Below are 20,849 nucleotides of genomic sequence, written 5' to 3'. Positions count from 1 at the left end.
TTAAATGTTTCAGAGAAACAACAAATAATGTTTTCAGTCTCAGCATGACCCATGCGGTATTTGAGACATATTTGTACTGAAAACATTATTCACTATTTATTAATACAATTCACATTTGACAGGATGTCTTGTATCTTTATTTGCTAAGTCTGGCAACCCTCTGAGCACACTTCTGCTTACAGTTCACTGGCCAGACTGTGTCACACGGCCACTCCTATCTGTCAAGAAGGCTGGTGAAATCTAGTCATTTTTGAACTTCCAGTCTCAATAAAAGAGAAAGGCAAGTGAGAAGGAAGTTGGTCAGAGAGTTGAGTTGAGTGAGCCCACCTACAGCATCTGCTACAGGTCAGGTCCCCTCTGGACTTCCTTGTAGACCATAGTAGGAAATTTGGATTTTAATTCATGGTCGGTGGGAAGCTATTGGCGAGTTTCGAACAAGGGAGTGACTAAGTCTATTTAAGAAGATGGCTTTGGCTATGTGTGCAGAATGGAAGGGGGGAAGGTAAGCGAGAAGTGGGAAGACCAGTTGGAAGAAACCCAGCTTGTTCTAGAACCTTTGAGAACTCCGCCTAGCCATCCTGCCATGCCCCTCCTGCCTCAGACAGGCCCCTCGCTTTCCTACATGTGAGTTCCCTCTTCTGAAAAATGAAGATTTGGACGGGGTGTTCTCTTGGTGCTTAATGCAGCATGCCCAGAGTGGCATGCAGGTGACATGGTGGCCTTCTCTTGCTTTTCGGCCACGTAGCTTGGTTGTCAATGTTGGCCCACGTTTTGTACTCCTTCAACAGAGGAGTGTCTGAGAGCCATGGTACATGGAACATCAGAACTTAAGATCATGAAGCTAAGATCCTGTGAGAGTCCCACAAGGAAATGGGTAAAAAATTGCTTTTTAAATTTTTAATTTAAAAAATAATCAATGAAATGCATAGGAAAGGTAATAAAATCTGCTACCTCTTAGCAAAAAATTTAAAAAGTAACATGGACAATTTTTATACCCTGACATCTGGGACTTAAAGCAAAAGTTGAATAATCTGATTCCAGAGCTAAGAACCAATGTGGATAAGGGAAAACCTGATTTCATGCTTCTCTCCCTCCAAAGTGGATTTTGTTACGACAAAGGCACTTTGGTCCCCTAACTGCCTCCCTTTCCTACCCCGCCTGCAGCAGATAATTTTCTCTCTCCTTCCTCCTGCTTCTCATTGAATTAAATCAATTGTTTAGTTTTCATTTGGCTTCTCCTTTCTCCCTCTCATCAGATCAAGTGCTTTTCTATTTTCCTTGAGGATTACCAAAATGAGCTCTTAGGGAAAAAAAGGTTTCTCAGCACTTTAGCTTCTGTTCCTTCTATTTATTTGCTTTGCATTTTATTATCTTTTTTTGCTGACACCCCAGGACACACACGCAGTATGTAGAGATTATTGGCTTTTTCCCTTTCTCCTAAACGAAACCTGTTGGTTAAAAAAAATGTGTGTCTCCCAGAAAGATTTATTCTTTTTAAGAGGGCCAGAGATCTAATGAGGGATCTGTATAAGCATGCACACATACACACAGATATACGCCCTTATATAGCTATTTATATACATGCACACACAAATCTACGCATACTTACTATACATACACACAAGCATGAATTCTTTTCACCTTAATAAACTTGGACCTGAGAGGGAGTTTGCAGAACTCCACCAAACATGCAAGCGTACTGCAACTTTAGGCTACAACTGAACTCATAGTGTTAAGATTAATAATACTGTCAAGGAAAATCAACTCCCCCTACCTCCTTTCCCTCCCTTAATGAGCACACTTGGTTTTTCTCATCATTTGATCTCAAAAACTGATACCATTTCTCTTCAGAGTGCTTTGCAATGAAGGGGCAGTAAAGCAATACATTTAAGTGCTGGTGGTGGATCATCACAGCAGAGATGGTCAAAGTGCCCAGGGCTGGGTCCTACCACAGCCCAGCAGCCCTCTCTGGAGCCCAGCCATACCCCTTCCCCCTACTGGATTGAGTGTCCTCCCCTGCAAGGTGAAAGGTGGTGCTTGATGACCCTCAAGAGCTCTAGGTCTTTGAAGTTCTGAATTCCTAAGTTAACCCACCATTAGGCCAAGCACCCCAGTGGGGATAATCCCACCTATTCCTTCCTCTAAATTTCAAAATTCTGTACTAAAACCTGAAACCTGAGTTGAGGATAGGGTAGCAGAATTTGAATTTGAAAAATAAACAATAAGGGAAATCTTAATGTAGTACCAGTGTGCTTTGGCCACTTTGTAAGATTACATGAGCAGAGGAGACCTTCACATACTGCCCAGCCACTGGGAACCACCATAGGCCACCATAGGCCCCCACAAGTGATTTCCAAAGGAGAACTCATCTGTCCGGGTCCCACCAGCCCACAACTTGGTCTTTGACCTCTGCGCGTAGTTAGATGATAGCCTTGAGACCATCTGCTTGGCCTAGTCCTCAGAGTTGTCATAGTACAAAGAAAGGAAAGTGAGGTCTGGGGCAACAGGGTGTCTCGCCGAAAACATCACAGACAGGTGGGGACTGGAGCTTCCATTGGAAAGGGAGTCTGAGAACCTTGCTTCCAATTCCAGACCCACCACTGACCTGCAGTGTGACCTCGGGCAAGTCCTTCACTTCTTTGCTTCTTGGTTTTCTCCCCAGTACAGCCAGGGGGTAAGGTTCGTGACCACCACATTTGTCTCTAGCTCTGATATTCTAAAGCTGGATGTGGAATGTAGCGCTTTTAAATCTGATCAGGTAGAGAGACCTACACGGTAACTCAGGAGCCTCTCCAGAAGCAGGATTCTGCCACGAGGAGCTCTGTTCTTGATGAGATGACAGTTTAAAGTCAGACAAACCAAGAAGACTTAAGATTTAAGAGATGCTTGAGATACAGATAGATCATTCGCCTTCTACACTACCTTCTTTTCTTTTTTCATTTTCCCCCCTTTCTTTCTACAATCGGTCTCTAAAGCAAAAATACATTGGAGGCGGGTTTCCGAGCACATTCCATGGTACGTTATACACAACAGCAAAAGAGTTCTGTACCCAAAGGAATTTGGGTAATCTTAATTTTATGTTCTACTCTTAAAGAGTCATGACTCTTTGGCATAGTAAGGTTCTAAGAAGCCCTGCAGTGGAAGAGCCTGTTTCCTTTTGTTTGACCCAGTAACCTTCCAACCTACTTGATCCCAGAGCTTTGCCATGATACCTGTCAGCCCCCTGTGGGGCTGGTATTCTGTGGCATGTACTCTGGGGACAGCACAGCATTATCCCCTGACACCACATCTAGTGGCCTGTGTCTGTATGAGGCCTTCGTGGGTCATATTGTACACCTTCTATCCGTATTCCAGCCCATTTAACTTCTGTTGCTCCTTAGGTCCCATCTAATATGAACGGCATCATGATCAATCAAATGAGTGATAGCTTATAATAATGATTTAACAGTTTAATTGCAACATGGACAATTAGCCAATGGTGGCAGAATGCTGTGTGATTTATTGAGACAGAAGTCTGTCCATCTACACATCTGTTTACTGATGTTCTTATTCAAAGAATATGATTAAGAGGCTTCTGGTTCAGGATGGTGGGTTACACACACGCTTGTCTCCTTCTGTCCTGAAATACCACTCAAGTGATGATCAAGGAAGGGATAAATTCTGACTAGCAAACAGAACCAGAGGAAAACCATGAACGATTTTAAGAGCACAAGGCTGGTGATGGAGGAACTGAAGCAGTCATAGCTGAAAAGATGCAGGGAGAGTTTAGCACAGAGGAGGGAGCCCATCTGCTGGGAGGCACCACAGCCAAGTAGTGATAAGGGATGCTCCGAAAGGATGGAACAGAGTGAAATTCCTCTGGAGTATGGTTCCCCATATGTCTCCACCCCCTTTCAACCCCAGTTTTCCAGACTAAAGGTAGCAGGATATTTAACTGCAGGGAAAAGGAAAAGGGAGTTCATCTCTAAAAGTTCAGGTGCTAAGACTGCTAGCAGCAGTGTTCATGCCCAGAGTGGTGTGTCCATCCTGCTGTCATTGGGGAGTGGGCACCAGCAAAGTGGCATGGCCCTGACACCTGCCATCAGGCAGTTCTGACAGAGAGAGCAAGCACCATCTATGTGTGCTGAAGTCCCTATCAGCATTCCTTGTCTCTCCTGTTTAAATATAAGGTGCTGATCCAGGATCACCCAGCCTATGAATAGCCCAGCAGAATGAAAAAGAAATATTGGGGCGCCTGGGTGGCTCAGTCGGTTAAGCATCCGGCTCTTGGTTTTGGCTTAGGTTGTAATCTCAGAATCCTGGGATCAAGCCCTGTGTCAGGCTCTGCGCTCAGTGTGGAGTCTGCTTGGGATTCTCTGTCCCTCTCCCTCTGCCCCTCCCCGCACAAACACACTCTCTCTTTCTAAAATAGATAAGTAAATCTTTTTAAAAAGAAGAAAAAAAGAAAAAGAAATATCAACATAAAAAAATGGATCCCAGAGAAAACAAGGATAAATTAGGTAACAGAGGTTAATTTGAAAGATAAAGGTCTTCAGAAAAATTTTAGGCTGAGCAGAGGGGAGAATGAAGGCATCAGAGAAATAATAAAACAAATTTACTAGAGATGAAAGAGGAGTATGTTTTCTGAGTGGAAGAACCCACCAAATGCCAGGAAGAATTTTTATAAAGATCTGTACCTAGATACATTGTATTGAAATTTTAGCAACTCAGTGTTAAAAAAAAAAAGATCTTGGGGGCACCTGGGTGGCTCAGTTGATTAAGCATCTGGCTCTTGATATCACCTCAGGTCTTTATCTCACGGTGGTGAGTTCAAGCCTCACACTGGGCTCCACACTGGGCGTGGAGCCTATGGTAAAAAAAAAAATCCTGAAAGCCTCCAAGAATAGCAATAAAGCTAGCCTCAGACTTCTCCTCAGTCACACAGATGCTAGACAACACTGAAGCAAGACCTTCAAACTTCTGAAGCAAAATTTCTAATCTAGAGACTATAGCCAGAAAAGCTGTCAACCAAGTGTGAAGACAAAATAAAAATATTTCAGATATTCAAAGATTCGCGATGAGTTTCCCCTGAGGAAGTTTCCTAAGGATGGTAGGACTGATGGAAGAATCCCAGTGAAAATAAATTCCAGAATAATGCTCTGCAGGAAGCCCAGAAAGCAGCTGGTCCAAATTAAAAGAGGAAATCAGTGTCTTTGAGAAGAAGGGAGAGATTTTTCAAGGAATATATAAAGGTGTTGGTGATATGGTGTAAAAGACAGATGGAAAATAAATAGAAAAAAGAAAGAAAGAAGGCAGATATAAAATAAAAGAGAACAGCAACTAGAAATTTCCAGAAAGACAAACTGCACAAGAAAGTCTGGGCTCAAACATGAGGCAAATTAAGACAGAGAAAGAGAGAATAGTCATTTGATCCTGATGCTAGAAACATTCTTCATGAAGTAGGAATGTGTTGTTTGGACCTATGGAGAAGATCACAAATATAACCCTTCTTCACTGCACTGGAAAAATATACAGTCATCAGTATATAAGCTCTACTTCCTGATTGTCAAAGTTTAGCATCAATTTGTAAACTAAACACAAGACTTAATCACTCTTAGGCAATGTTGACAATGTGAGGAAAAGCCCAGCTGACCTGGAAGGTGGACGCGGGCAAGGAAGGTGCGGAGAGGGACAGAAGGACTAAACAGCCATCTTCTAGTGAGGAGAGCCAGGAAATAGTGTATAAAGCTGATGGAACAAGTAATACATTTGCCATGGAAATTTAAAAAGGCAAATAATAAAAAGAAAAACGGGATTTAAAAAATCAAGAATTAGAAGAAGGGGTAGAGTACCATTTTTTTAACTGTTCCATGGATGTAAGGAGCCTAAAGTTGTTGCCTCAACAAGTAACAAGATGATCGCCATATTTAGAATCCTGAAGGCGGCCACCAAAAGAACTTAGAAATCTTAAAAATGTTTCTGGGACTTGGAGAGAGGAGCAGGATTGGGGGATAGCTTTAAAAAATTATCACGTGCCCTCCTTAATACTGCATGGAGCACTGGTGTTATAGGAAAACAATGGATCGTGGATCACCACATCAAAAACCAATGATGTATTGTATGGTGACTAACATAACATAATAAAATTTTAAAAAATTATTACTACGTACAGTTCTGGACTGACTTCTGGCCACGTGCATATATTACTTTGACTTTTTGAAGTCACTGAGTACCTGCCCTGTGGCAGGCATTGTGTTAAATACCAGATACTCAGAGGTGGTACCAGCCTTGTAGCAGAAGCGCCTACAGAAACAGATGATGCGAGTTTAGGAGCCCTTCCTTGGGATGTGTTTGTGGAAATTGGAAGAGAGGAAGCAGGGCAGGGAATCACAGTTCACAGTGTATTTGGCCAACCGACTTGAGACTGTTGGTATAGAGCTGCCACAGAGGTGACTTAGGACAAGCCTTTAGAACTTGGGGCTTGGAGACTTGACATGGTTCCTTTAGAATGATAATATTCTAGGCAGGCAGATAGAATTACTGACAGTTTGGAGCTGGGAGGGTCCTTGGAGAGATCTATCCAACCCTTTCATTTTATAGACAAAGCAGGCTTGGTCATGGCAGACCTAGTCTTCCCGACTCAGTCCTTCTGATTGCAAGTTTAGTGAGAGCTAAAAGGAGCTTCCCATTGAGACACCCCTGGAAGCACAAAAGCAACATCTATCACGGACCTACAGAAGCTAGGCACTGTACTGGCCACGTCACGCATGTTATCTAACTTAATCTCTACAACAGCCATGTGAGATAGGCTAGACACATATTACAGTCGACCAAACTAAGGTTTAAAGAGTTTAAATCATTTGTCTGAAGCTTAGAACTAGACAGACAGAGAGCCTGGATATGAATGAGCCTGTCTGACTCCAAGGTTCACGCCCCTTGGTTTCTGGCCCATAATTTGCCCCCTGCTGACTGAGATAAGAGTTACACATCCCTATAGTGGTGACCAACCTAAAAAATAATGGCCATTCCATATTTAATCATTGAACATATCAACGTGATCCACTAATAAGGGAAACATGATCCTGGAACTGTCTAAGCAAGGCTCTTTGATCTGCTTCTCCACTCCCCCGTGGCCCAGCCTGGGGGAGGGTCTGTGAGCTGCCAGGCCATCCTTCTTGATTAGAAGGGACCCCAGGAGCCTCTGAGTAGCCCCAAGCTATTCTGAGCAAAATAAACAGGAAACGGAAAAGAGGGAGGGGAGACAGAAATGCTCACTGACTTTAAAAGATTTATACTGACAATATCCCAAGGAGCTTATGAAATGTATTTTTTCCTTTTTTTTTTTTTTTTTTTTTTTGGAGAGAGGAAAGCTCCTGATGAAGAGGTAGCTCTCAACTAGAGTTTCATTGACAGTGAAAATACTTTAAGTTCAGGCTTTTATTGCTAGTCCGGTTGCACAAAACAAAATTCATATAAACATCATCTCACATATTAGAACTGGAAAAATAATCCATCTTCCAGTCAACTTTGAAAGAGCCCCGTTATTGAGCTACTGAATTACAAGGACAGAGTTTACATGTGTTCCTACCCCCAGGAGGGAGGAAGAGTGGTGCAGGGGGAGCCCTAAGCCTAGCACCTGATTCAGCTTCATTTTCTCCCGCTGGGAACTTGAGTTTCCCCTGGGGGATGTGTGTGCACACACGCACATAATCCTTCTGAGAAGAAGGAGAACATTTCCTTTCTTTTGCCCACATTCCTTCCCTCATAGCTCAAAAACTGGGTTTCAGTATGACATTCCACCAACTTGAAAACATCAGAGTAGGGTCTCAGACCAGCGTCCAGTTGCTGCTCCCTTACATGTGACAGGCTGGCTCCATCCTAACCCCAGACCATGCCCCAAAGCTTCTGGAGCAAGACTATGCTGCCCAGAGATGCTTCCAGGACTCTCACCTGCTCTGGACAGACACACACTCATCTGGTATTGGAAACCCCAGGTGATCCCAGAGTCCGTCCCCAACATGGCACTTCTGCTTACAACAGTAACAACCTAAACACATCTCAGTGGCATTTAGCCACAGCCTTTCCTCATGTGACTGGTGCTATAGGACGAGGTCGGGTCAGTATTGACCCCCACCTTTCCCCCACCATGCCAGATTCATCTTCCTGAAGCACCACTCTGACGACCTCACTCTCCTCCTCAAAAACCTTTTCCAAAAATAAAGTTGAATACCTTCAGCCAGGAATTAAAAGTCCTGTATGGTCTGCTCCCACCCCCACTGCCCTCGCCTTCCTTAGGCCCCAGCCTTGTCTTCAGCTGCCTCTCTGCAACCCAGTGCCTCTACGCACGTCCTACATTTATGCCTTTTCTCCTCTTCCCTCATCTCCCACACGGCCGGTTCTGCCAATATCTTTGTCTTTCTCTCCCTGTAAGACCTAGCTCAGAGGTCATCTTCTTTATGACTCTTCCCAACTGAACCCAATGTCTGCTTCCCAGAGCCTCTGAAAGTGCTTCACCTGTATGTGTCTTATGACTTTATAACCTCTACTTTTGATGGCAGTTATTACAATGACCTCATCCCCCTTGTGGACCTCGAGTTCCAGAACTGTGTTCTGGTTTCTGTCTCTGTCCCCAGAGCAGAGCCAGTGCTTGGATGTTTGCTCAACACTGGCATCCAGGAAATGAAATTTGAGGGCAAGAAAGAGTGAGGAAGGGAGCTAGTGAACAAATGGATTTGGTTCAGCGCCCAACTGCCTGTATTTCTCTCTTCTTCACCCTCTGAGTGCCTGAGCCCTACAGCTTGACCACAATGCACACTGATCGTATTTTAGGATGAGGGATACAGTGGGATAATGAGAAATATACAAGGGAAGGAGCCCTGGTTAGAAGTCCAGACACCTGGACTCTGGTCTGGAATTTCAAATCAAGATGTTGGACAAGTCATTTCCCCATTCTGACCTGCAGTCTGCTTCTCTAGAAAAGCCAGCACATCATATTAGATGATCTTTAAGTCCTTTCTAATTCTGAGTTTTTGATTCTAGTCCCTTTCTTCTACCTCTGTGCCCATGACAAGAATATCTCCCCCATTGTAAAACAGGGTCATAATATAGATTATTTACTGAGGTTTGTCGAGCCCTTTTCACTGGTCTATCTGCCATGCTGAAACATTCCAGCAATCACAGAGGGTTCAGCTTCTAGTGCTTACCCTAGGTCCCCAGTCCTGCTCAGAAACAGTCTTGTGCTGACCTCATCCTGATTGTAACTGGAAGTCACATTTCTCTACTTCCAGAATTTTGCAAATCTCTAGTTCCTGACATAATACCTTCTCCTTGAAGAATGCTTCTGGTAGGGATCCCTTCTTTTCATGTGCATCATTCTCTACCCCTGACTGCTAGTTCATTTACCTACATGGTCAATTGGGTTGTCTGTAGAAGGAGACCAGTTTGAAGCACTCAGGAGTGATTTCAGAAGGCTGAGCACTCATTAGCTAGTTCACACTGGAGGGACTGGGGATCTTGCAATAGGCTTCCAATGCATCAAATGGTCCAAAACTTCAGGGCAGAAGTGTGGCAAGTAAAATTAATGCATCAGAAGGCATGCCCGCAACAATAAAATGGCGCTGTGCTCTTATGCTAACAGTAAGTCCCTGAATAAAGGTTTCTTATAGATCACTTGGCCCGTGCTACTGGAATTAGGCTTGGCTTGCCCCCGAGGGAGACTCTGCCACACGCCGGCACCAGGGGGATTTGTAGGGCTTTCCTTGTGGAGACCAGTTACAGATTCACATGACTCATAGACTCAAGAGCTGAAATAGATCTTAAGAGATTATTGAGTTCAGCCAACCCTTCTCACCCTGTTTTGTAAACAAGGAAACCGAAATCTGAGAAAGTTAATGCTTTGCGCAAGATCACTCAGCTAGTAACCAAAGGATCAGCGATCAGGAGCCGTGAACGTGTGCCCCAAATGCTGCTTCTCCAAGCCACCCACCTCTCAAGGGAAACCTTGAACTGGTCCGAACTATTTGAGATTGTAGAGCCAACCCATCCATTCCAGGGAAACTCTGAGTCGGCCATAAATTGAGTGCCAAGTTGGCTTGAATGTGCTATGGGGAACTTGGGTCAGCTTTTATTGGAACTGTGACCTGTCGGGAGGCCTGAGAAGCCCCAGAGTGTGGCCTGGCTCGTGGGGCATGGAAACACCCTACATGGATGTTGCCAAGATGCCACTGATGTCCTTGCTCCACTCTTGGCACATTTACAGAGGCGGTGACTGCCGAGGCCGTCCGTGCAGACCAGGATGTAAATCCAGCAGAATGTCTTAGCACCTAGGTTACTCTTTGGGGATTAGGTAATACCCCCTCTTTTTCTCCAGTTTCCTGTGAGACTCTATTAGTTGTGCCTGTTATAGGCTCGCAAAGAATCTGTAGCTATCTTCTCTGCTTTAACTTAGAAGACAGTTGAAGTCAAATAACTGATTATTTAATAGGGTCCTTCCTGTATGCACAAAACTGGGTAAAGAACTCTCCATGCTTATCTCAAGTGATCCTTATAACCACCCTGTGAAGTAGGCGTTTTCATTCCCATTTTACAGATGAAGAACCTGAGACTCAAGGACATAGATCTAGTTAATAGGGGAGCTAAGGTGAGAACCTTAGTCTGCCTGACTCTAAAGCCCAAGTCCTGAATTACCTCTTGCTTCAGGCTTTGCTTTTCACAGAGATAATCTAAGAAAGGGGAAGGAGGGCTGGGTGTATGTGAAGAAGGTGAGAAAGGCCTCCAGCATTTGCTGACTTTGGTGCCATTGGTCTCTATACCCTGCTGTGGAGATGCTGCTGGTCCTCCTGTCTGGCCACACCCGCAGAGTCACCCTCTCTGTCTCTTGCCAGGCTCCTTCCTCCTCCTCAACACCTCCGCAAACTCCAAGCACACCATCCTGAGCCCATGGATGAGGAGCAGCAGTGAACACTGCAGGCTGGCTGTGTCCGTGCACAGGCATCTGCAGCCTTCTGGGAGGTATGTCGCCCAGCTGCTGCCCCACAACGAGCCTGGAAGAGAGATCCTCCTGGTACCCACTCCGGGAAAGCATGGGTAAGTCCTTCCCCATGTTCAAAACCGATTCTATGAAAGGCCATTTGGCTTTTGGCTGCAAATTTCCAGAGTCTGTGACATCTACTTAAAACTCACAATCGTCCTTTAATGGGTAGGGTCCAGATTGAGCCATTACTGCTAAGATTCCCAAGGTAGTGTCTCGGGCACTGATCTGTGGGGCCCTCTGGCCGCCCAGGCTGGTGGTCCTTCCAGAGGCCAGAAGACCAGCTGGCAGAGTGGGCCTTTAATGAGTGGCTGTTAAAGATGTTTATTTCCCAAAGTACAGACGGAGCCAAGAAGAAAACAGCCAAGGGGAGTGTTAAAAGGCCAAAATGAAAGTAATTTAATATGCTGGAAACTGGGTTTTACCTTCCATGGCAGGAAGGGAAAGAGCAAACTGCTATAACCACCCAAGCAGGTCCTGCGGGAGTGCGGGACCTCAGAGCAGAGAATTGGTCAGGGATGCCACAGTGGTATCAATTCAGTGGAGGTTGGGACAGGCTTCGTTCCAGAAGCTCTAAGGCTTACAGAGTCCTGAAGTCACACCAGATGCCCATGTCAGTGAGCTCAAGCTTCTCCGGAGATACCCACTTGCTTACTCAGTGATCCACTGAGCCTCCAGAAGTAGTGACATTGGGAAGCAAACCTGAACCAGGGTGTTTCTGTGCATACCTATTTTCCTTATTCCATAAGAATAAATACCATCATAAGACCCCAGTTTTGGGGTGCCTGGGTGGCTCGGTCGTTAAGTGTCTGCCTTTGGCTCAGGTCATGATCCCAGGGTCTTGGGATCAAGCCCCGCATCGGGCTCCCTGCTCGGCAGGAAGCCTGCTTCTCCCTCTCCCACTCCCCCTGCTTGTGTTCTGTCTCTCACTGTCTCTCTCTCTGTCAAATAAATAAATAAAGTCTTAAAAAAAACAGTTTTGAGGAGCCCCCAATCTGAATATTATTATAATCAACAAGAGTGAGACATATTTCTTTGTGATATGTTTACAGAAGAAAGACCTCAAATTTCTGTCTAAGCTTAGACTTAGCTTCCCTCTAAGAAGATACCTTTCCAAAGAGTCCCATCTGAACAGTGATGTTACCCATCCTTCACCTCCATGGTGTGCTGGGTGAGGAGGGGAGAGCACCTGTCTACTGTTCTTCCAACAAAGCTCTGTGGCCTCCTTAGTAAGTTCTTGAAGGTCTCTACCCTACTCTCCTACCACTGACCCGCCTGTATGTAGTTATGCTTCAAAGAATACAAGCTGCTACCATCCCAGCAGGAAGGAAGCCTTGGCTTCAAGAAGGATGCTGTCCCGGTACCTAAACTCCTCTCCATCTTCTTGCCTCTGAAATGCCTCCTTGGGCTCTGTGGGAGGGTCCCAGCACCAAGTGCCTCTTGCTCAGTCCACCGGAAGTTAAGAATGTTGGGCGTCTGTTTTGGAGGGGCTGTCCTCTGGGCCAAACTTCCCTCCAGCATGGCCTTCCTTTCTCATGAGAAGGCCAGATGGTAAGGCCTCCCACCCGTGTGCAGGGCGGCTGTTGGCCTCGGCCACAGCGTCCTCCTGCAGGCGTCTGCCCAGCCTCATGAGCTGTTTATTCTGACTTCTGCCATCAGCACCGAGCCCAGCAGAGACCAGACGGTGCTGCTCGGGGCTGCCGAGACTTCACACCGTCAGTCTGTTCAAGTGTGTGGTTGGGGGCTGGACCCGTTGATGTCATAGGCAGAAGTGGAGTTCAGAGTCTCCCTGAAATACAGGCTGAGAAGGTGCATGCGTGTGAAGGAAGGGCGCCAGAGGGATTTCAGCACCTCCTGAGCAGCAGAGCCTGGTCCCCTGGATAGCATGGGCGGGAGACCAGAGCCCATCTGTACGACGAGCCATGGGGGCTTGCAAAGCTGTTTCACCTCTTATCTTCCCATGCTTGCAACTACTCTGTGAGTTCCCATTTAACAGACGAGAAAACTGAGGCAGGGAGTGGAAATAGGACGTGATAGGGTCCAAAGTAGACTCCAGGTCTCCCCTTTCCTCATTCCTGCACTTTCCAGGAAACACGTAGCCTCTCAGCAGGAACTCAGGGCGAAAGGGGTGGGTTCAGGAAAGAGGACGTGGACCGTGACAGAATCCTGCAACAAGAGATGACCTAGATTCTTTGGTGCGTCCAGACAGATGAGCACAGGGGGCATGTGCCCTTCACAGAGAGTGAGAATAAGGAGAGGAAGGCTGCACGGTGCAGGCAGGCCGTGATCCCCGCCTGAGGCCGCCACTGCTATCAGTCTGCAGGTCCACCCTCCTGGCCATTGCATCACACTCCCGAGGCGACTCTTCCATCACCAGAGTTGGCCTGCCCCCTCGAGAGTGGGAGTTGAGGCAGGAGACGGGAAGCAGGTGTGCTGGGGCAAGCCCCCTGACTTAGCTCTGCCTGGGGCCGCATCTACAGGGGCTCCGCCTCAGTCTGGGCTCCATGCATCTGCGGGCAGGCATGCTCTCACCCAGCCCTGGCAGAGCCCTCTTGGAGCTTGAGGATGAGCAGGAGTGAGTCCAAATCGAAACTAAAGCTGCTGGAGCCAACCTCTCCACCTCTAACCAAATCGATGGAGTGAGGGTGGAAGATGGCAGCTGAAGGGGCAGGCCAGAGACTGCCCTGCCACCCAGAGGCACTCCGCGGCCCGAGCCATCTTGGCAGGCCACAGGGCACGGGCACTTGTCCAGTACCTCGCAGGGCTCCCGGCATTTGTGTCGAGCTGGATCGGGGTTGCTCAGCCTCAGCACTATTGACATCTGAGACCAGAGAATTCTTTTTTTTTTTTTTAACTTATTTATTTTTTTATTCTTATGTTAATCCCCATACATTACATCATTAGTTTTAGATGAAGTGTTCCATGATTCATTGTTTGTGCATAACACCCAGTGCTCCATGCAGAACGTGCCCTCCTCAATACCCACCACCAGGCTAACCCATCCTCCCACCCCGCTCCCCTCTAGAACCCTGTTTGCTTTTCAGAGTCCATCGTCTCCCAGAGAATTCTTTTTGTGGGCACCGTCCTGGGCCTGGCTCCCCAGCTTCCCAGGCCTCTACCCACTCAACGCCAGGAGCCCCTTCCCTGGTTACGGCAACCAAAATATCTCCAGACATTGCCAGATGTCCCCTGTGGGTCAAAATTGCCCCCACTGAGAACCACTGAAATAGCTAGAGCATTTTGGAGCTGGGAGGAACCCTGAGATTTACCTGGTTCAACCTTGTCAATTCACGGGGGTGGGGACTGGGGCCCAAAATGGGGAGGGGACTTGCCCCATGTCACATGATGAGCGTCAGTGTTGGTCGACAAGTGTCTTGAGTCCTATACTCATGTTTATGCACCAACCGGTGTACTAGGTCCTGGGTTACAAAGATGTATAAGGCCCAGTCTCTATGCTCGAGTAATAGTGACTACTGCTAACAGTTATTAACACTTCCCAGATGCGATAACCAGTCAACACTGTGCCCTTTATGTGCATTTTCTTATTTAATACTCGACAACACAGTGAAGCAGGTACTGTTACTATCTTCCATTTCACAGATGAGGAAGTGCGGTGAGGTCAAATAACCTTCTCCGAGGCCACCGGCTAGACGGGTCACGGGGGGTCTGAACCCAGCCAGCCTGACTTCAGACTATTTTTGCCCGTTGCTAGAAGAGCTCAGTTAGGCCATGGTGGTGCGGCAGAAAAATTAGCATGCTGGGAGTCAAAGCCCTGAATTTAGGAGCTGGTGTACCATTCAGTAGTCAGTTCGGGGAACGATGATTCACTGGGTACTTCCTATATGTTGGGGACCGTCCAGGTGCCAGAGATACAAAAGGCCAGCCTTTGATGGTCCTTAGGAGGATGTTCCATGAATGAGCTCTAGGACTTCAGGGGAATCCCACCCCCTAGCAAGCCTCAGTTTCCCCATCTGTGAAATGGGGATGAAGAGGCCAGCTTTGCTCTTGTGCTGTGCAGTCAAGGTGATACAAGACATAAAGGGCTTTGCACACGAAGCAGGATGCAAACGTGATAGGCCACTATTTAAAAGCCTACCCTGCTCTGTTCTGCTCAGAATTGGGCATCAAAAAGGACTGAGACTCATCTGCTCTCCGATTATGGGGGCAGTGCCAGTCTCAAGATCCGGGGCACTTTGACTCCCTGAAACTCACTCCCTTTAAGATCAGAGATGACCCAGGAACACAGTGCTCTGAGTGGCGAGGGGGACAGAGTTCAATCCTGGTGGTGATGACAGTGAGGATAAAAACACAGAACATGGTGCTTTGGGGACTGCCGTTTGCAAACCAACATTCAGCGTTTGAGGTAACACGGGAGGAGGCTGTCATAACACAGTTGGCTGGGGAGAGCTTGACTCATACGCGTGGGCTGAGGAAGGACAAGCCTGAGGCCACTGAGTTCCCCGGAAACCGAGTCGTGAGCACAAGGGGCCACACTGGGGAGCAGCAGCCTTCCTGGAGATAAGGGAGGCAGGGGAAGGCAGTCGGGGAGCCCCAGCAGCTGCTCCCTTCCTTGTCGCCTGGAAAACAGCCACGTACATGAGGTCTTGTGAACCACGGGGCATGAGCACCCACGTCTGCCAAAGGCGGCCTGGCTTTGGCCGGGGTCCCCCAGGGGACACACAGTGATGAGTGCCCGGTCTGCTCATCTGCTCCTCTGTCCTGCCAGCATGGCCACAGGAGCAAGGACGCAGAGAAATGCTCTGTCCAACAGCCCAGCCCTGCTGGCCCCAGAATCCAGCAGGCCTAGGACATCTTAACTAGAAGTCAGAGGTTACAAAGTCCCCATGCATTGAATGAATATGATAATCTCTCTCTAAAGTGGTGAGCTGTGAAATGGCATAGGGAAAATGGTTTGCACCGTGCTGGCTATGGTGGGCGCTTAACACAGGCTAGATGCTTCACTGGATGCTTTTCAGCGCATCCAATCCATGGACCGGGCGCCTCCTGTGTGGTAGGTGTTGGGAATATGCATGCAGCTGAAGATGGCATGGACATGGCTTTCAAGGAGCATCCGGTCCAGTAAGGAAGACTCAGCACGTGCTTGTGCAGATGGCTTTAAATGGGGGCCCAGAGAGATTGGGAAGCTGAGCTGAGCTCCCGCGCTGCCCTGCCTTTCTGCGAGAGCTGATTTCAAAGAAAGAGCAAGCCGCAGCCATTGGCGGCGTGAAATCGGCGCCCTCCTGGACTCAGGACCACAAGCTTAGGGGCTGGGCGGGGGGAGTTGGGGGCTGCAGGAGCGCCTCCATGCCTCCTTCCCGGACACCCACAAGTCTCCCTTCCTCTCCAAGTACACAGCTTTCTCCGGCAGCCCCCGGTGTCTGGGGACTTGATTATGTGTGACCAGAACTACACAGTGTGTGGAGAGAAGAATTGGGCCCTGAGGGGATAGAAGTTGCCAATCATTTGAATTACTAATACTTGAAAAGATGTTTTAAACCTAAAGGATTCGGTGAGACTTGGGCTTGAGCCAGGAGAAGCTTGTCGGGGCCATTGCACGGCACAAACAAGGTTCATTCCAGAAGGTGGCAGAGAAATAAGGTTCCCCCCAGCACAGAGCTTCCCCTTTTTGCAGGATCTTAACCCCTACTCCCAGAGGAGGCGTGAGTTCCTTCTCCTCTGTCAGTGTCCTGATGGGGGAAGAAGCCAAGGCCCAGAGGCCTGACGTGATATGATGGACAAAGGGCATGCTGCTGGCCAAGCCAGGACTCAGGCCCATGTCCACCCTCCAGAGCGCACCCTCCTGCCGCTCTCCTGGCTGAACAACTGCATCAAGAAATCCTCAAACTCACTGCCCTTGGCTTAAAATCTGCAGCCACTCTCCCCAGGTGAAGAAAAACCCATGTCTGTGCTGGGTACCCACACGGCTGCCACATTAATTTAAACCCATCGGTTCTGACCAAAGATCCCAGCTTTCAAAATCAGAACCATCCTAATGGGAGACCTGCCAAAGTGATTTAATCCAAAGCAGTATTGACTCGGGGACTCGGAGGCGCCGTGTCAGTCCCTGCTCCCCTGCTCATTTGTAACTCCTCCAGGCCTCAGTTTCTCACGTTCCAAAGCGGAGATTCCAGCTGTAATCTGTCCCCTTCCTCATCCTGCAAGGGCAGCCACCTCACCTCAAGGGACCACTCAGGACTGGGGTAGCAGGAAACGATTTTCGCCAGAGTCCCCAGTCTGGCTCACAGGACGGTTACCCCCTCCGGACACAGAGAACTTCTGCTGCCAATGTACAGAACCCCGAATTGTCCTGTAAATAGACTGGCTGGTCTCAGCAGGCTGAGCGAGGTTTAGGCTCCGGCCAGGCAACATGGAAAGATGCCCCTAGACATTCGCTTCTGAAAAGGTGCCCGACTGCCAAGCTGTTGGCCCAGGGCAGTGGGCAGGTCTGGCCAGTGCGGGGCAAGCAGGGGCCCGTGGTATTCAGCGGGCTCCAGCCAGAGTTCTCCTCGCATCCTGCCTGCATGATAAACGGGATCGGCAATAAAAAAGGTGATCATTTATTGAAATTGATGCCCTCGAGTGGCAGTGTCACAATGATTTAATTTCAGGCCCAGCATTTTCTCACTTTCAGAGTCATTCAGAGTGTCGGCTTTTCTCTTTTTCCCCTTGGTCTGAATAACACACTAATAAATATACAGTAAGGGCTTTAATGTCTGGGTGATTTACACTAAAAAGAGAGAGCCATTCAGAGGCTTTAAAGATAATTTTTAAAAGCCTTCAAATTCACACCCGGGCTTGTCAGGGGCCTATTTCCAGGGCACCTGGTCCCGGGAACAGTCATGCAGGTTGGAGTTCTCTGAGCCCAGGGCAGTCAGGAGACTTGGATGTTAAGTGTGCTTGGAGATAGCTCCCACCCACGGTGTGAGTTTAGGCAAGTCTCTGAATCTCTACAAGCCTCCGCTTTCCTATCTGTAAAATGGTAATAATGGGCGCGCCTCACGAGGTTGTCCTGAGAATTAAATTAGATCACAGGCAGAGGAGGTGCTAATAATGCTTCGTCCCTGCTCCTGGCTGCCCCTCGCAGGGGCCCAGCGCCGGCCTTCATCCAGGCTGCTCTGGGCTATGTGGGGGTGGGCACGAGAACAGCCAAGGTTAGCAATTTCATTCCCCCTGTTCTCAGAGTGACTGCTTATGTTCCCCTAAGGCGGGCCCCAAAGTACCAGTCCCACTGGCTGGGCCTGAATTCACCATAATTCTCATCCCTGTGAGTAGTATTATTGAAGCAACTACTAAAATGCTAGTCCTCTCTAGAACACCTATATTTAAAGCCATTAATATGATAAGTCTCAAGCTTTCGGGGTACAAATCAGAATCGTGCCTTCTACAAAATCTGTAGGGCTTAGTCCCATGCAGAGTGATTCTGATTTTATTTGTCTTGAGAAGGGGCATGAGCATCAGGATTTCTAGAAAGGGGCACAAGGGATTCTGGCATACATCAACAGTTAGGAATCATGACTAACACCTCAGCTTGAATTGGTTGGTCACATATGCTGGTAACTTTCTACAATCATTTACTAAACACTAAAGACAGAAATTAAAAAGAAAGCTCAGAGAAGTGAGATGCACTTGTGTGCAGGGTGGAGAGTCCTATTTCCCTCTCACAGGTGGACATGCTAGTGACAAGGTTGTCCACCCCTGGCCTGGTCCTGCCTGTGTGTCCCCCATCTGGAGCAACTGGGTGAATCCAAGGCCGTGTAAGGGACTGGTCTCCACCAGTGGGTCTATTCAAGAAACATCTGTGATTCTCTCTCCAGAATTACTATGGCTTTCAAGGCCACAGGAGACTGAGAAGAATACAGAGTGGACTAGAGAGAACTGGATTTTTCAGAGTCGGAGAGGGTCTCCATCCATCCATCCATCCATCTTTCTATTCACCGTCCACATCCATCCATCCATCCATCCATCCATCCATCCATCCATCATCCACCCACCGCCCATCTCTGTTCTTCAGAATGTCATGTGTTGACTCTCATCTAGGTCCCAGGTTAACAGCAGAGCTGTGGCACTCCTTTTTGTTCTCAGGAGGTAGACACTACACTGTTAATATTCACAGCAAATCTCTGTACAGTGCATGTTCAGGTTACCAGGTGCATCAACTACCATCAATCCATCAGTTCATCTTCACTCTGATCTATGTCATATATATTACTATCCTTTTATAGATGAGTAAACAGAACCTCAGAGAGGTTCAATGATTTTTCCCTTAGTCCTAAGTAACACACAGGGAAGCTCATATCTTTGGGGCCTTTTTTTTTTGTGGGGTGGGGGTTCCTGCTGTTTCCACAAGGAAGCCTTGTAGTTGAACCCTGATATCATGTCTGGCTCTGAGGAAACTGACATCTGTTCTCATCCAATCAGGAAAAGCTCTTCTAGAGAAGACTCACCTGATATTTGGTCATCTGATTCTGAGCCACAGCCCTCAGGCTTACGTATCTTCTTATTCCTCGCAGTGCCTAGCACAGCGCCTAGTGCATAGTAAGTGTTCTTTGTTAGGTGAATGGACACCAGATCAATTTATGGTAGTCTATGATGCAACTCTTCTTAAACCTGACCTCTGAGTCTAAAACTTAAAGCCCAGTCCGGGATCACATGAAAAGATGAAAAGTATTTTTCTTCCCACCCTTAGCCCACACCCAGGGAGACATGTATAATCCTCCCTGGGGCTCAGGAAGCAGCTGTCATAGTGCACCTCAACTGTGAAGGTTGCCACTAAGTACAAAGGATAATCCCTTCCCTGGCAGGTACAACTTTTACTCACGATTGCTTTCATTGATGGGCATCAAAAAAAAATAAATGAAAAAACCATCAGCTTCTGCCAGTTTTGACCTTAGAGATTTGACAGCCCAAGGCTTGTAGTGGGGCTCTTTTGAGCTGGTTGCTTTCCTTTTCCCACTCTACCCTGGATATTTGATGGATTGAGCCCTAGGAAGATTAGAGAATTGTGAATACCTGTAACCCCTTGGCTTGTCAGAATAGCATCTTAGAAAATCCCATGATGATAAATGTCTGTTGTATACAAAAAGAAGTCAAAATGCATAAAAACAATCACTTCTCACCTAAGAGGTGTTTATTGAGCTTCGCCTCTTCCCAGTGGGGAGGGAGATATCAAAAATAGGTGGAGGAATTTAGGCGGTGGGCCACTAGTGTCAAGGAATTCACCCATCCATTCCATCATGCATTCTGTCAACAAACGTTTGAGTCTTACTCTGTCCCAAGCACTGGTTGGACTCTGATGGCTCATCCTGCCTTCAAGGGGCTCACAGTGAGGTTTGGTGATGGATAACAAGGGATAGCTGTGATACTGGGGGGGAAGGGCTATAATGGGTTTGTGTACAGGGTGTGTGCAAAGGGGTGTGGAGGAGCATATGCATGCCAAGTGGCTGGTAGGCAAGCTTGCCCAGAGATGACAACTTGAACTGGCTCTCAAGGGAGGAGGAGCGTGGTCAGGCAGATAATGAGATGGAGGCCTGCCACGCACAGAGGGACCTTGTGCTAGGGCCTGGCAGCTTGAGAAGTAGGTGGTGCTGGGGCTGCATCATCCAGAACCACCCTGCCCCCACCCTGCCCCCATCTGGTCTCTCAGAACGCTCACACTTTATACGTATGTGCCACCAGCTTGCTTAGCAACAGTACCCATCCGCTCCCCACCATGGCAGTCTCCAAACAGACATCTTATCCCTGGACTCCCTCCCCCACCTCCAGCAAAGATCCTGCCACAAGTGCTGGAAGGGTTTCACCCTGGCTCCAGGCTCTTCTCTGACTTTCTCTCCCTCTGTGGTAG

At 47.7% G+C, this 20,849-nt stretch overlaps 1 protein-coding gene across 1 annotated transcript in view; it reads left to right on the top strand.

The window, feature by feature from the left end:
* The window catches only part of ALK (ALK receptor tyrosine kinase), a 697,757-nt gene that overhangs the window by 347,182 nt on the left and 329,726 nt on the right, over positions 1-20,849 (top strand). The window contains exon 4 of the mRNA XM_044918826.1: positions 10,863-11,064. Within this exon, the coding sequence (XP_044774761.1) occupies positions 10,863-11,064 (202 nt within the window). The remainder of the gene's footprint in view (positions 1-10,862; positions 11,065-20,849) is intronic.

Source organism: Neomonachus schauinslandi, chromosome 10 (genome assembly GCF_002201575.2).
Source record: "Neomonachus schauinslandi chromosome 10, ASM220157v2, whole genome shotgun sequence".
NCBI classification, from domain to species: Eukaryota; Metazoa; Chordata; class Mammalia; order Carnivora; family Phocidae; genus Neomonachus; species Neomonachus schauinslandi.
This window is presented reverse-complemented; position numbering and strand designations above follow the sequence as displayed.